The sequence below is a fragment of the Balaenoptera borealis genome (assembly GCF_965194805.1).
Source record: "Balaenoptera borealis genome assembly, chromosome: 16".
In the NCBI taxonomy this organism is placed as follows: Eukaryota; Metazoa; Chordata; class Mammalia; order Artiodactyla; family Balaenopteridae; genus Balaenoptera; species Balaenoptera borealis.
The window spans coordinates 80562528-80578620 of record NC_138872.1 but is presented as its reverse complement, the minus strand read 5'-3'; the positions used below and the strand labels follow the sequence as shown (position 1 = coordinate 80578620).

Here is a 16093-nt window from a genome sequence, read left to right as displayed (position 1 = left end):
CCTGTGCACGGCCTTTCTCCTTTCTCTCTGGTTAAGTGGATCTGAGCAAAATTACGTGCCTTATTTGATGCACTGGGGAATTGCAGGTTTATACAGGGTAAGGCGACACGATGATGTAATTATTAAAGTGCGTGAGTCGTCCACAGCAATCCGGTCTGCTTGTGTTTCAAAGGGCTTTCAAGTGGCTGCCTTGGGGTGTGTTGCTATCTCCTCCATAGCCCTAGATGCTGGATTTGGGGGGCATGCAATTTGCAGGCCCACGTGTGGGGAGCCAGGGTGAGAACCCAGAGGGCTGGGCAGAACTGTTGTGACGTTGGTGGGCACTTGGGAAAAGGCTAGCAGATTTCACCAGAGTGGCCTTGACGTGGGAGGTGGCATTTGTGACAGACAGGCAGGGAGGACACCCAAATCGAGGGGCAGCACGTGCACAGAAGAAGGGCGACAACCTGGCGGGTCAGTGGAGCAGGAAGCCACGGTGCTGGGGTAGGGCATGCGAGGTGGGAAGGGGTTGACCATACTGTTCGTAAGAACAAAGCCAGGTCTGGAGGGATGCTTCACTAGGTGATGCTTGTTCTCTGATGTCAAGAAGGATTCAGGTGCAGCCGAGAGAGTCGCCAACCATACTTGGAGTGACGGGGCCCCAGCCAGGGAGGAAGTGCCCCCCTACTCCCTGTAGCTCCCCAGCAAGTGTGCACTCACTGATTGGGGTGCAGGGTCGCCCTGGGGCTCTGCGCTGGCAGATCTGCAGGCCCAATGCCAGGGCACAGCCTGGAGGGATCTGGGTGAGGCCTGAGCAGCTATCAGGTGGTGGGTCCAGCAGAGGCCAGCTGGCCCTGCCAGGCTCCTGCTGCCTGTGCCCAGCCACTTCTGCCCCAACCTGGGAAACCCTGCAGCCCTGGGGATCCCTGTGCAACCTCCCACCTAGAAGAAATGGTGCTTCCCTGCTGGGCGGAATCCGCCAGCGAATCACACACTGAGGGTTCACTGTGGACCACTGCTCTGGGCGCCGGGGTTATAGCAGGGGACAAACAAGGAGCTGACCTTCTAGTGGGGGGTGAAAGATGATAGACATAATAAATGAGTAAGTGAATCACATGGCCACTTAGGCGGTGCTAAGTGTTATGGGAGAAAAACAAGGCAAGGGGAGAGGAAGAGCAAGTGGGGGGGGTAAAGTTTTCAATAGGTTGTCAAGGTGGGCCTCACTAAGAAGGCAACATGTGGACAGAGTCTTGACAGAGGTGAGGGAATGAACCACACAGACGCCCAAGGGAAGAACATTTCAGGCAGAGGGAACAGCAAGTGCAAAGGTCCTGTGGTACAAACGTGCCTGGAAACCAGTACAGCTGGAGCACAGTGACCAAGGGGAGGGGCGGGAGGCGACGAGGTCGGAGAGGCAAGGGGGAGGCGCGGCAGGTGGGGCCTGGTAGGGCTCTGGCTGTTGTTACTCTGAGGGATGCGGGGGCCTATAGGATTTGAACAGAGGGTGGTCTGATCTTACTGTTTAAAAGGCTCTCTGGCTGTTGCTTCGTGACTAGATTGTAGGGGTGAGGGTGGAGGAAGGGAGACCAGTGCGGGGGCTGTTGCCACAATCCAGATGGGAGGTTGCGACCCGGACCGGGTGGTGGCAGTGGTGAAACTGATTGGATTCTGGATCTATCTGGAAGAGAAAGCCAAAAGCAGGACATGTGACAGATGAGATGTAAGGAGTGTTGGAGAAGGGCAAGGATGGCCCCAGGGGTTTGGTCTGAGCCACTGAAAATGGCCTTGCTTCTGCTCCTCTCAGCCCAGAGGGTGCCACCTCTTGGGGCCATGGGACCGGGGCTCCTGCTGGGCGAAGCAGACTTGGGGGATCAGGCTTCAGTTCGGACCCGTTAAGTTTGAGGTGTCACTTAGACAGCCAAGTGGAGGAGGAGCCCAGGGGAAGGAGTGGACTGGAGATGTACATGCATTGGAGAGTCATCGGCTTATAAATGGCACCCGAGGTGGCCAGAGTGAATGAGAAGAGAGAGAAAGGCGTGCAGGGGCGGCGGCCTGGGTGCAGCAGCGTTCAGAGCTTAGAGGGGAGAAGGACCAGCAAAGGAACCCGAGAAGGAGCAGCCAGCGGGGCAGGAGGCCCGGGACAGTACCCTGGAAACAGGTGCTGATGGGTCAGTAAGCTGAGGGCTGAGAAATGAGGACGGAGCGAGGTGTGAGGTCACCAGTGACCTTGGCGAGGACAGTTGGTGGCGTGGGCGTCCAAGTCTGACGGGGAGGGTTTACGGAAGTGGACACTCAGACTAGGCACCTTCTTCAGGGCGTTTTGCTGGGGGGGGCCAGTGGGGTCAAGAGAATGGGAGGGCGTGCGTTTCAGATGGGAGGATAATGTGCGTGCACGCTTGTGGGAAGAAGCAAGGGCCGCAGGACGCTGAGGAGACTTGCTGAGGACGCACAGAGCGAGGCGCTGGCATCTGCAGGCACAGGGAGGCATCTCCGGCCACCTGTGGGGACACCCGGGCACAGGCGTGGGGAGGGGGTAGGTGTGCTGGCGGCTCACCTCCCCTCAGATCCCTCCAGGCAGAGAGACAGTGCACGTTGGGCCCCTCCAGGGCTCTCGCCTGGCTCGCAGGTGGCTGATTTAATAAAGGGGTGCCCCGCGTTCGGGAAAGCCCTGGGTGTGACACCACCCGATCGCGATTGGGATGCGTTTCCGCATTTGATGGACCTGCAGTCAGAAATCAGGCCTTGACCCGCAGTCATAGTCTTGTCTCCTTAAGTCTTGACCTTGACGTCGCTTTGCTTTCTTTCTCCCCTCTGTGAAATTGAAATGCACCCCCTAGAAAGCCCTTCCCGGCTTCTCCCAGAAGGACGAGGTCCCATAAACCTTCATAAGGGGAGGGGGGCTGTCTCGGACCCACCTGACATGGGCCACCTTTCAGAGGCGAGGGGTCTCTCTCCACCACCCCACCCCAGCCCCAAGCCCCACGCTCATCCCTCTGTCGCCCCTCCCCCTCCAAGACGCAGCCTCTCCCTCTGCACAGGCTTTGCCCCGGGTTGCAGATACTCCCTCCTGCAGCATCCTCCTGAAAAACCCCTCTCTTGAGCATGCCGCCCCCATCTGGCGTCCGTCCAGAGCGGGCTTGTCCCCACCTCTGCACCCCTGCTGCCCCCCCCTCCGCCACTACCTTGCCCGAACGCTCCAGCCTTTCTTGAGACCCCGGTGACCCCTCCTTACTCACTGACGGTCCCTATTCAACTTGGTGTCTTAACACGCTTCCTCCTGATCTCCCCCCTGCTTCCTGCTACCTCTTCTCCGGGTGTCTTCCGGGACACGCCTGAAAAGGTCAGCTTCCCCAGAAGTTCTGGCCATTCTCACCCAGCACGCTCTGGGTATCCATGTCCGCTGCTGGGCGCTCAGTCACCCCAGGACCCGGAGGTCTCCGCAGCCTGCATCTGCAGCCTGTGGGTCCCGCTCTCCACCATACACGTCCCCTTAGCCGTTCCACTAGCGCTTCAGACTTGCCATAGCCCAACCACCCAGCGGCTCGCCCCTTCCCCATCTGGGGGGCCACTTCCAAGCACGGGCCCACCCTCCTGGGTTCTCCGCAACAATCACGACTCTTTCCAGGGCCTTCTACTGCCTTGCCCCAGGGCCAGAATTCAAGCCCAGGTCGGCCAGACTCCAGCTCAGGACCCTCCCCTGACACCAAGTGGCCACCCAGAGATGTGATCCCAAATCTCGGTCTGCGTGTTCCCGCCCCCAGCAGAGGAGACGGAAGGAAGTGAGGGGTGGCGGGTCCCACCCAGGGCCTTCCCGCAGCCTTGCCCCATCACCTCCGCTGCCCCGCCTTTGCCCGGTGCCCCACGGGCAGGTCCACGCCCGCCACGAGGGCACGCCAGCCAGCCCTCAGCTTCACCCAGAGCCACCTCTTGGGGAGCAGCCAGCACTCAGCCGTGCACCCCCGGAGGTCCCCTCAGCGGCTCACCCGGTGCCTGGGAGCATCTACAGCAGCGGCTGAGGCAGGCCCTCCAGAGCAGCTTAACCGAGTGGCCTGGCACCCACTGGCTGGGGCAACCTAGCGCAGAGGGCTTGCTGGCAGGGCCCTCACACGCGCACCGAGTGTCACGTGTGCACGGGCAGGGACCTGGGTACCCACCCCCCCAGCACCAGACACAGGCACAGACGCGCAGGGAACCGGGCCTGGATGTCCCCTCGTCCCCCCCGACGCCCATGGACGGCTCTTGGAGCTGCAGGCCGCTCCTTACGCAGGGGCCTGCCGAGGAATCATCTCACTGACATTTTGTCTAACTTTTGTGCCGTGCTTGGGCCCCCTCGGAACCACGCTGCGTACACAGCTCCCGGGACTGAGCAGCAGGCCCCCTCTCCACGGGCTCCCCGACCTGCACCCTGTGTCTTCTGTCCCCGGGGCCCTCACCCCTCAAGGTGGGAGGCTGCCCACCTGAGCCCTCTCTGGGCTCCACACCCTCCGCTCATCCCCGGGGGGTCTGTCCACCCAGAGCCATTTTTGGACGCGCTCCTGTGTGTGGCTGTCCCTATGGACGCCCAGCGCCCAGAACTGAACCTGTCGCCTCCCACAGTCCAGGCCCTTCACCTCTAACAGTGATGCCCTCAGGACTTCCCTGGCGGTCCAGTGGTTAGGACTCCGTGCTTCCACTGCAGGGGGCGTGGGTTCGATCCCTGGTCAGGGAACTAAGATCCCACATGCTGCGTGGCATGGTGGAAAAAAAAAAAATTTTTTTTTAATTTTTTAAAATTAATAATGATGCCCTCTCCCTACATACACCTCACCATGACTCCCGTCCACCTTCCTCCTATGCGTGTGTGATGCTCACCAAGGCCCCATCGCCCAGGCCGGCGGGTGATGACACTTGGGGGGCCTCTCTGGGCCTCTCTCCTCTGGGGTCTGCTTAGAGCTCCTGTAGGCCACCCAGGGCCTGCAGGCTGAAGGCCAGACCCCAACCCTGCCACCCACGTCCTCCCTCCATACCCCAGCCCTGCCCTCCGGTCCAGCCTCTTTCCCCAGCCCCACCGTGGACCCCTCACTTCGGCCAACACCACCTACCCGCCAGGTACAGAAGGAGCCGAAGGAAATCCACTCAGAGCCTGAAGCAGTGGAGACCCAGATGTGGGGAGGGCTTAGACATAGTCGGCGGTGCCCACCCTGGGGTCTGGATGGTCCCAGGCCGGGAGGCCTCGGTTCCTCCATCTGTAAAATGGAAATCACCTTAGCTGACTGATGGGACTATCGTGAGGTGTGTAAAGAGCTGGGTGTGCGGCAGGCACCCAGGAGATGGAGCAGGTGGGGGTGAGGCTGGCTGGTGAGCAGGCCGCGCGGTGAGGGGTGAGTCTGCCCAGGAGGGCCGGGGGCCATTCTCCTGGCACTGCCCACAGCCTGAGGCCTTGGGGCATTTCTGAGGCAACAGTGCCCCCTGGTGGCCACACAGTCTACCCGAAAGCACAGCACTCCAGGCCTCAGGCCTCAGGCCTCGGCTACCCTCTCTGCGGCTCTGAGCAGGGTTTACTGTCGCCATTTTATAAATGAGGCCCAGACAGGGCAAATCGCTGCCCAGAGTCACACAGCCAACCAGAAGTAGGGCCAGACCTCAAACTCGGGTCTGCCCAGCTGCCAGGCCACTGCTGTCCTCCCTGCCGACGGCAGCTGAAGGCACCCACGGGGACTGTGCTGGGAGACTCAGCAACCTCTCCCCCCTCCACAAAGGCAGGAAAGTCCCCACACAGAATTACTTTGGATTTGCTTTGTTGTAAAGACAACACCTGGCACCGGGCTGGGAGAGAGGGACGGGGCTCTGGGCCAGGGGAGTCCTGGGGGAGCTCCCTCATCCCTAACGCTGCGCTGAAGCCTGTCGGCGGAGGGGCCGAGCAAGTCTGGTGTCAGTGGGACCCCTCACTCCCCCAGCCCCTGCTCGGTCTGAGGGAGGCCGGCCTGCCCCCCTCTGCACCTCGCACTGCGCCTCCCTTACCTTTCTCCCCCCTCCTACCCCCCGCGGCCCTCTCTGGTCATTATCCCAGGGCATCAGCCCTGGAAGAAACTTGGGGCTCATTGGGTTCAGCTTCCTTGCCCTGCTTGACGGAAGCAGTGAGGCCTGGGGAGGGAGAGGGGCTGGTCACAGCGGAGCCGCGGAGGGGGCTGCCCATTGCTCCTAAATCTTTGACATGGGCCCCTTCCCCTACTCAGCGAATTCCATGAGCAGCTCATGCCAGGAGTACCCCACCCCTGCCGGCTGGGCTAATGCTGGTCCCTCGGGCAGGGGCACAGGCCGTGGGTTGGGAGGCACAGAGCGGGGAGAGCACCGCGGGTCCCACCAGGCTGCCTCTGACGGCCATGTCTTCCTTTGGCACAGGGCGCTGTGCAGAGCTGCAGGTCCACATCACTGAGGTCACGGCCACAGCAGCCGAGCAGAGGGACCTGATCGCCCGCTTGGAGCAGGACCTCAGCACCATCCAGCCCATCCAGCGGCCGGACGCCGAGGTGAGCCCCCCCCACCCCGACCCTGCCCCCGCACCACCTGCCCAGGGCTCTCTCAGCCTCACTAAATACTGGCTTTCCAAGTAAGCCAGCCCGTTCCTCAGGCAGCTGGTGTCCACCTGCCCCGCCCCAAGCCCCACAGGGGCTGTCACCTACAGCCTCTGGGTTTTGTCTGCTCACTTCACCACAAAGGCCCCATTCGGGATGCCCAGCCACAGGGCAAAGGGCACAAAGCCCCCTGCGTCCGGGCACTGGCTTGGACCTCTGCCCTGGGAGCTCTGGGCAGAAGCAAGGCCGGGATATCCACCCATCTCACAGCTAGAGGACCTGAGGCCCCGAGATCAGGGAAGGCTGGAGCCCTAAGGACCCTTAGAGGTCATCACATCACTCACCTCATTTTACAGATGAAGAAATGGGGCTCAGGGAGAGAAGCTGGGCTGGCCCAGGGCCACACAGCAGGCTGGCTGGCAGGGCCCGGTTCGCCCGGCCTCTGATGCCCGTCAGGGCCAAAAGGCCCGGTGTGAACCCCACCGCTGAGCTCTGGCCTTGGGGTGAAACTGGGGCCCAGCTTTATCTTCGGTGGCCCACACGAGGCATCCTCTTAGGTCCTGCCACCGCTGTGCCCAACCCCTGCCACCAGACCGCCCCACCTGCTCCTTGCCCCCTATTTGCTTGGCCCCCTGGAAGGCTGTGCTCGATGCCCAGTGTGGAGGCGCCTCCCTGACCTCTTCTTCTCACCTGCAGGGCGCAGCCGAGCTCAGCCTGGAGAAGATCCCCGAGCCCATCAAGGAGGCCACCGCCCTGTTCTATGGTGAGGAGGGGCCTAGGCAGTGATGGGCAGGGCGGGAAGGGAAAAGAGGTGGTACGGCCTGGGCCCTGGGCCCTAAAGAGCGCTCTCCACCCTCAAAGAAGGTCAGGCCTCGACTCCAGCAATGCAGCAGAAACCCAAAAGAGGGGGTGAGCCCCCCACTTGCCCTTCTAGGCCTCACCCCCCCACCATGGGACCCTGACCCCCTCGGCCCCACCAGAGGCCGTCGAAGGCTGGTGGGCGTTGGCTCCCTGTGGAGGCCTCAGCCCTGAGATGCAGCCAGAGGGCTGGAGGGGAGGTGCCTCCTTGGGTGTCGAGGCCAGAACCTGGGGCTGCTGGGCCAGGACACGGTGGCGGTGGTAGGGGATACCCAGTCCCCTCAGTGTCCCTTTGCTTTCCCCAGGAAGTGGGGGCCCAGTCTGACAGATGTAAGGGTCTCAGATCCAAGTATAGAACAAGGGGAGGGTCTCTGGGGCCTGGCCCTCGGACAGTGCAGGCAGGAGGGGCCCACCTCAGGGACCCTCCCCTCCCGAGGCCCCCTATTCTCATGCCCCACCCCTTGCTGCTCCCCTGGCCCCTCTCCCCCTTCCCCGACCTCTCAGCACCTTGTGGCTTCCACCCCATGGCACTTGGCCAGAGCTCCCTCGGGGCTGGTGACCTGAGGGCCCACTGCTGGGCTGTGCCTCCCGCTACTCCAAGCCACTGTCCCCTCCCTCCTAGGACCCTCAGCACCAGCCAGCAGCACCCTCCCTGAGGGCCAGGTGGACTCGCTGCTCTCCATCATCTCCAGCCAGAGGGAGCGCTTCCGGGCCCGGAACCAGGAGCTGGAGGCTGTGAGTCACATCCTTCTCTCCCCTACACTCCTTGGACCTGAGGACACCGTAGAGGACACACAGGCTTGGGGGAGAAAGATGTGTCACAGACCATAAACCTCAGTGGGATTAGATTTGTTCTGTGCAATCAGGGAGGGCTTCCTAGAGGAGGTGATGCCACACTGGGCTTTGAAAGAAGATTCAGACACTCAAGGTAAAGGAGTGAGTGGAAACATGGGGCCAAGGAGCCGGAAGGGAGTGCAGGGACAAAACAGAGAGTCGCCAGGCAAGGTCCCTAGTGCCAGGCTGGGGCGCTACCGAAGGGTTTAAGCAGGGGACCAACACTGCCAGGATGGATGGTAAGAAGGTCACTCAGGCAGCCAGTTCAGGACAGAAGCCTGGCCCGGGAAGACGATTTGGGGGTGGTCACCATCGTCCAGGAAGAAACATCTCAATCAGGTGGGAGTTAGCAGGGGCAGGTCCCAGGGAAGAGAGTCTTTTAACCCTATGAAGAGGAACAGCGTACAGATGGCCAGGAGCTCTGTGGGGTCTGAGAGAGCTTGCTGGCTGCTAAGCACCCAGCTGGTGGCCCTCCTGGAGGAGCCCCATAGGGAAAGGGGCAGTCTAGTCTGCAAAGGTGACCGTCTGACTGCACGTGGGTCTTTCACACGCAGTGCCTCCTTAGGGACTCTGCAGACCACCACCGCCACCACCACCCCCAGCCCCTGCATCCCACAGAGCCAGCCCAGGTCCCCCGATCACTCTCCCAGTAGAAAGAGGAGCCAAGAAGATTTCCGTCTTCTCAAAGAGTCACGGCTTGAGTGGATGGTGGAATGTCTAGACCGTTGCTCTCCACACCCACAGCTTCCCCCATGGGGTTTCCAGGCTGAGATCCTGGGGAGGGAGACATTCGCTGAACGCCCACTGCGGGCCAGGCCCAGTGCTGGTCCAGTGACAAGGGTGGACCAGATCCAGTGGGACCCTCTGTGATGTGGGCTCTGGAGCAAGAGGCTTCAAATGAAGGACCGTCAGGACTGCTCCCCTCACAGCTGCCTGCACGGACAGTGGACAGGGAATACCCACACGCCCCTGGGGGACAGGGGACGGTCACTGTGGAAGGCTAGACAGCCCTTAAAAGAAGGTCTTCAAATTAGATCAAATAGGGAGGAAAGAGTATTTATAATAGTCTACCTTTTGCTTTAAAAATCTAGACTTTTTACCATGTACTTGTATTAAGTCATGGTAAAGGACACATGACTTAAAATTTACCATCTTAACCATTTTTAAGTGTACAGCTCAGTGGCATTAAGTACATTCACATTGTTAGGCAACCACCACCACCATCCATTCCCAGAACTTCTTCATCATCCGAAACTGAAACTCTGTACCCATTAAACACTCACTCCCCATTTCCATCCCCCTGTCCTCCTGTAACCACCATTCTACCCTGACTCTATGAATTTGACTATTTTAGGCATCTCATATAGGTGGAATCATAGAACATTTGTCTTTTTGTGACTGGCTTATTTCACTCAGCATAGTGTCCTCCAGGGTCATCCATGTCATAGCAAGTGTCAGAACTTCCTTCCTCTTTCAGGCTGAATAATATTCCATTGTATTGATGGACCACATTTTGTTTATACTTTCATCTTTCCATGGACACTTGGATTGCTCCCACCTTTTTAGCTATTGTGAATAATGCTGCTATGAACATGGGCAGGCAAATTATCTAAAAGTCCCTGCTTTCAGTTCTTTGGGGTATATGCCCAGAGTGGAATTGCTGGATCATATGGTAATTTTATTTTTGATTTTTTGAGGAACTGCCACACTACCATGGGCTTTTCTTGTCCTTTTGAATTTTTCGCAGTGTGAAGAAAACACCTATTTAAGCATTTTAATAAGTTGGAAAATGAGTTCACATTTCACTTTGCCCCTAGATTGGCAAACATTAAAATCACGTATTGTATGGTTCCGTTTACACAAAATGTCCAGAATAGGCAAATCCATAGGGACAGGAAGTAGATTAGTGGTTGCCGGGGGATGGGGAGTGATTGATGACAGGTGTGGGGTTTCTTATTGGGGTGATAGAGATATTCTGGAATTAAATAGTGGGGATGGTTACATAACACTGTGAATATACCAAAAAAAAAAAAAACTGAATTGTACACATTAAAATGGTGATGTTTATGTTATATGAATTATACCTCGATAATAATTTTTAAGCTGATAATACCATAAACAAACAACATGAAGAAAGTGATCCAAGAGCTGTGACTTCTGCCTGGTGCGGGGTCTTCCCAGAGCAGGCAGCTTTGAGCAGAGGCTGGCAGGTCAAGGACACGGCCCCAGGCCAAGCAGGGGCTCCAGGTAGACAGAGCAGGACCTGTGCCAGCACAGAGGCCTCTCGCCACACGCCTTCCACTGCTGGCCCTGCCCACCTGCCCACCCTCCCACCTACCTGCCCCCAGGAGAACCGCCTGGCGCAGCACACCATCCAAGCCCTGCAGAGCGAGTTGGACAGCCTGCGCGCGGACAACATCAAGCTCTTCGAGAAGATCAAGTTCCTGCAGAGCTACCCTGGCCGGGTAAGTGCCCTCCACAAGTTCAGCCCCAGGTGTACCAGGCAAGGGAGAGAGGTGGTCCGGGCATATCCGGGCGGGAGGTTTGGGGGCAGTGACCTGCTAGGCAGCACTGGGCCTGGGGGCCCTCAGAGGGCATCCGACCCCCCCACCCCCTGTGCCTGCCAGCTGTCCTCCCTAGGCTGGGGAGAGCCTCCCGCAGTGGAGCCCTTATGGACGTTCGTTCATCAGAACCAGCCAGGAGGTGGTGAGGTCCAGCAAGAGGCAGGGGTCCACAGGACTCAGGCCCACAGGGGTCCACAGGACTCAGGCCCACAGGAGTCACAGTGACTCCTCTGTGAAATGGGGGTGACCCACTGGTTGACCCCAGGATGTGGGAATTTAACCCCAGGGATGTTGAACATACAGGACAGGCCTGGGGAATTTTTTTTTTTTAATAAATTTATTTATTTATTTTTGGCTGCATTGGGTCTTCGTTGCTGCGCACGGGCTTTCTCTAGTTGTGGCGAGCGGGGGCTACTCTTCGTTGCGGTGCGCGGGCTTCTCATTCATTGCGGTGGCTTCTCTTGTTGCAGAGCATGGGCTGTAGGTGTGCGGGCTTCAGTAGTTGTGGCTCACGGGCTCTAGAGCTCAGGCTCAGTAGTTGTGGCGCATGGGCTTTGTTGCTTCGCGGCATGTGGGATCTTCCCGGACCAGGGCTCGAACCCGTGTCCCCTGCATTGGCAGGCAGGTTCTTAACCACTGTGCCACCAGGGAAGTCCCTGGGCCGGGGGAATTCTTATGTTTTAAACTTATATTAAAAAACAAAAAAAACAAAAAAACAGAATTTGGTCCAACATTCCAAAAACCTATCAAGAGAATGCAACAGAAAGCTACCCACTCTGTTCTGAGCCGGGAGGGCCCTCCCTGGCTTCTCTCAGCCCTCGGGCCTCACAGGGGACCACCTTGTGCAAGAAAACCTTTCTGAGACTGTGGGGAGACAGAATGGGCTGTAGAAGGATGGGGAGCGGTGACACGCTGGTTGGGGGCCTCCCTGGGACAAGACTCTCAGCCACCGGCCCCCAAACCACCGGTTGGAGCTGTTCTCAGGCCACCAGAGGGCGCCCAGACTCCGTGCAAACTACACCGTGGGTGGCCCGCTGTGGGGCTGGGGGTCCCTCGTCTCCCAGGTGCTGGCCTGTGCTCCACAGCCACCCTGCACACTCCCAGCGAAGCCCCTCCAAACCCACCTCCCTGCACGGCGCCCTGCCCTGTCCATCTTATACATTCCAGCCCCCCTCTGGGCCTTAATTCCCCTACCTGCCCTGAGGCACCATGGCCCTGACCCCAGGCGGAGACCTCTGACCCCGGGCAGTGCCCCTGGACACGTGGCACCATGCATGTCACACTGTCACCCGAGGCCTTCTCCCCGCCTCCACCGTGCTAAGGAGGAAACTGGGGTTCCCTATGATGCTGTCGGTCTGCAGTCCTCGGCCCTGGCCTTCCTGTTGGGTCCCTTGACTGTGACAGGGGTCTCTCCTCCTTTGTTCACAGGGAGGCGGCAGCGACGACACAGAGCTGCGGTACTCGACCCAGTACGAGGAGCGCCTGGACCCCTTCTCCTCCTTCAGCAAGCGGGTGCGTGGACACGGCCATCACCAGCTCACCTGGCCTCACCCTCCCTCCAGACCCACCCCCCCCCCCCGCCAGCCCTGGTCTCACCCTGCAGCCCCCCACACTGCACCCTGACACACCAGACCATCAGGGCAGCCCCCAGGCTCGCTAGGGTACCGTGAAGGCCCGGGGTCCACCCAGCGTGGGCCCAGAGTGCCAGGAACACCTGCTGATGCGGAGGGCTATGGGAGGGTGTGTGACAGCGACCGGCTTAGCCCTGGGTGCACACTCTGGGGGGCAGGCAGACAAGCAAAGAGCTCCCAGTGTCAGGTGACTTAACGCTGGGGGGGCGGGGAGCTTGTAACTCCCCCTCCCCCTGCCCTGAAGACCTTCCTGCTGTAGGCAGAATCGGCCACCGCAGGGGGGGCAGCAGCTCCCATCACTGGCCCTGCTCACACAGAGGTTGGGGGAGCCTAGGATGTCACCCTGAGTGGGGCTGGGCGCCAGGGAGCCGCTGGCACGCCCCCGGGATTCTGCGGGGACAGCAGGGCAGGGTCCCTCTCTGCAGTGAGCTGGAGCACTGGGGACCCTTTGGGGTCCTCTCCTCATCCCTCCTCCTCCTTCAGGAGCGGCAGCGGAAATACCTGAGCCTAAGCCCCTGGGACAAGGCCACGCTCAGCATGGTGAGTACGCCCCGCCTCCCCCCGTGCCCCCGCCGTGTCAGGCCTGGACCTCTGGCTCTGGGCACCTTGTCACCTGCCCTCCAGCCCAGTCTGGAAAGCCCCAGGGACCCCGCTGCCCCTCACAGGCTCCATCAAGAGTAGCCATGCGACCCGAAACAGGGTCCCTCCCACTCCGGGGCAGCAGCATAATTCATGGTAGGTTCTGGAACTGTGCCGCAGAGGGCGCCATTCCCTAGAATTCCTGTGGCCCAAGTTCCCAGCCTAAACATTGGCGTGAAAGGCCAGCTGCCTGCCCTTCCCTCCCCTTGCTGGCCTGGGATGGGTGAGCCCTGCAGGGGTGGGTGAGGCCTGCCCTGTCCCTACTCACGCCTCACGTGTTCCCCAGGGGCGGCTGGTTCTCTCCAACAAGATGGCCCGCACCATCGGCTTCTTCTACACACTATTCCTGCACTGCTTGGTCTTCCTGGTGAGTGTCCAGGCGCGGCCAGGGATGCGTTCACCACGCTCCCCCCGTCTACCCCCAGGCACAGCGTCTGCTCTTGGCTACTTCTCTCCCCATCAGGGGCCTCATCCCACCCTGGGGACCACAAGCCCACCCATCAGGCTGTTTGGCTGAGGCGGCAGCCCGGCTGACTCCACCCAGGGCCCAGTCCCGGAGGGGCTTGGTAGAGGGAAGGGCCGCTGTGGGAGGCTGACAGGTGGGAAAACAGGTCTAATTGACTCTATTGAGGGACAGCCAGGTGGGCTGCACAGAGAAGGGACATCTTGAGCTGAATCTCCTCGGGCACAGAGGGGCATTCCAGTTAGTGAACACAGCACATGCAGGGGCCTAGTGATGCCTGCGTGTCCACCACGTGTGGGGAGAGGTGGGGGTAGGGCGTGCCTATGGAAGGCTCCAGCCTCAGGGATCCCCACCCCCAGCGAGGGCAGTCAAGATGGCCCCTACATGGCTAGCCTGGGCTTCAACTCTGACCCCAGGGCCCAGGAGGTCCGGGCCCTGCCAGTGGTACACCCAGCAACGTTAGGGATGGCAGCTGCATCCCCAGGCCTGTCTGACCATCTGTGAAACCAGCGGGCCCGAGAGCATCTCTAAGGCCCACCCATCCTGGAGCCTGGGCCACGAGAAACTTCACGTGTCAGGAAGCCAAGCCCAGGGGCCGTAGGTGGACTGCAGGAGCGGCCGTGAGCAGCCCAGGCAGCTCACCGTGTCTCTCCCTGGGCAGGTGCTCTACAAGCTGGCATGGAGCGAGAGCGTGGAGCGGGACTGTGCCACCTTCTGTGCCAAGAAGTGAGGACCCACCCTCGGCCCCCAGCACCACCGCGTTCTTACGTTCCCTGCCTTCCCCCATCACTGCCCCCATCTGGTCCACCCCACGGCCCCTGCCAAGCCCACTGTCCCCGGCCCCCACGCCAGCACAAGGTGCACGCCCCTCGGAGATCTCCATGGCCCCAGCCACCCCCTACATTTCTCTCTTTTTCACACTCGGCCTCAGCAAAGGTTTCTGTGACCCACAGGTTCGCCGATCACCTGCACAAGTTCCACGAGAATGACAACGGGGCGGCAGCCGGTGACCTGTGGCAGTGATGTCCCGGGGCTTCCCCGACACGACAGTGATGGCTGCACTCCCCACCCCTGCTTGTTCAGCTGCTTCTAATGACTTAGGCTTCCCTGGAGAATCCCCAACGTAGACTGCCCTTGCCCTCCAGCCAACAGTGCCAGAGGCCGCCAGGTCTCCTTGGACTCCCTTAAAAGATGGTCTCAGCCACATCCGGCTCCCTAAATCCAGAAAGCTCCCAAGGCCAAGCCAGACTGAGCCAAAGGGACCCCTTCAGGCCCATCTCAGGCTGGTGACCCAGCCTGGGTCTCACCCGCAGCCTGACCACCAGCCCTGGTGGCAGAGACCTCCCAGCCACGATACTGCGTTCCCACTGATTCTGGCTGTGGTTAATCCAGTTGGGATCCCCCGGGCCTCTCTGTGCCAGGCCCTGGGATCCCCTTGGGCTCCCCTACGATCCATCACCATCCCACCAAGGCATGGAAGCCCTTCCTTGCAGGCCAGGAGGCTTTGAGTCCAGCCCCGCCACCTTCCTTTATCATGGCCCCACCCCACCCCAAGAAGAGAGGGAGCCCCTGAGGGCAGGATAGTTTCTCTTACCCCCTCCCAGCCCCTTAGACCCACTATGATTTTTGCTTTCTTCTTTAGCAAGATATTCTGGCTTTTAGGTGAGGAAGAGCACCCACGCCCCAGGCTCTTCAGACCCAAGGACTGGGCTGAGGGGCCCAAGTGCTTCTTGGCCAAGGAGAACTGGCTGTGGGCCATCCTAGCATGGCCACCCTGGGGCCACTGGCAGATCTTCCTAACTTAGATTTGCACTTGCATGTTCAGCTTTGCACATTTTGAATAAACACATTGTTGCAGCCACACCGGTGTCCTGCCCTCTGTGACTCTGAGGGTACAGGAGGCTGGTGGGCGGGTTCCCGCAGCGACACCCCCGGGAGCTATGGCTAGACCTCACAGCTGCTCTGCTGGCATGGGGCACGGTCCCCCACACGTGGGAGGCCTCTCTCCCTTTTCTCATCCCCAAGAATTCCCTGAGTCCAGAGCTTTGCGGAAACCCAAACCCACAGTGTCTGAGTTCTCTTTTTTTTTCTTTTGGCCACACTGCGCGGCATGTGGGATCTTAGTTCCCCAACCAGGGATCAAACCCGTGCCCCCTGCAGTGGAAGCGCGGAGCTGCAACCACTGGACCGCCAGGGAATTCCTTGTCTGAGTTCTCTTGAGCAGACAACCCAATCAAAAAGAGAAATCCATTCCTTTTTTAAGAACTGCCCATCAGGGTGTGGTTGGATGTGTGACATCAACTCCTGGGGAACACGTGCTTCCCTTTCTGTGTACCCTGGAGCCGTGTACTCTGTCCCTTTCCCTTGGGCCCTGCCTGCCACGCACTGCAGAGCCCACGCCCACCAAGCCCCCTGTGCCAGGCTTGCATGGGGACACCCCTGAGTCACAGGTTCTAGGCCACCTGGCCTCCAGCCCAGCCCCACTGGTGTGGGTCCCCTCCCACCCAGACAGAGGGCTTCCTCTTGGTCTGTGGTGTTTGGCGTTATCCCACTGGCCAGGTGGCCCATGAG

The 16093-nt window shown here is 59.9% G+C and overlaps 1 protein-coding gene across 4 annotated transcripts in view; it reads left to right on the top strand.

Annotated features, from left to right (window-relative positions):
* The window catches only part of CUX1 (cut like homeobox 1), a 368426-nt gene extending 353043 nt beyond the window's left edge, over window positions 1-15383 (top strand). For all 4 annotated transcript variants that reach the window (XM_082361262.1, XM_082361261.1, XM_082361260.1 and 1 more), the window contains exons 15-23: window positions 6361-6488; window positions 7230-7296; window positions 8014-8126; window positions 10574-10690; window positions 12218-12301; window positions 12904-12960; window positions 13346-13426; window positions 14184-14248; window positions 14476-15383. In XM_082361262.1, the coding sequence (XP_082217388.1) occupies window positions 6361-6488; window positions 7230-7296; window positions 8014-8126; window positions 10574-10690; window positions 12218-12301; window positions 12904-12960; window positions 13346-13426; window positions 14184-14248; window positions 14476-14545 (782 nt within the window). In that variant the 3' untranslated portion in view covers window positions 14546-15383. The remainder of the gene's footprint in view (window positions 1-6360; window positions 6489-7229; window positions 7297-8013; window positions 8127-10573; window positions 10691-12217; window positions 12302-12903; window positions 12961-13345; window positions 13427-14183; window positions 14249-14475) is intronic.
* The last annotated feature ends 710 nt before the right edge of the window (window positions 15384-16093 follow it).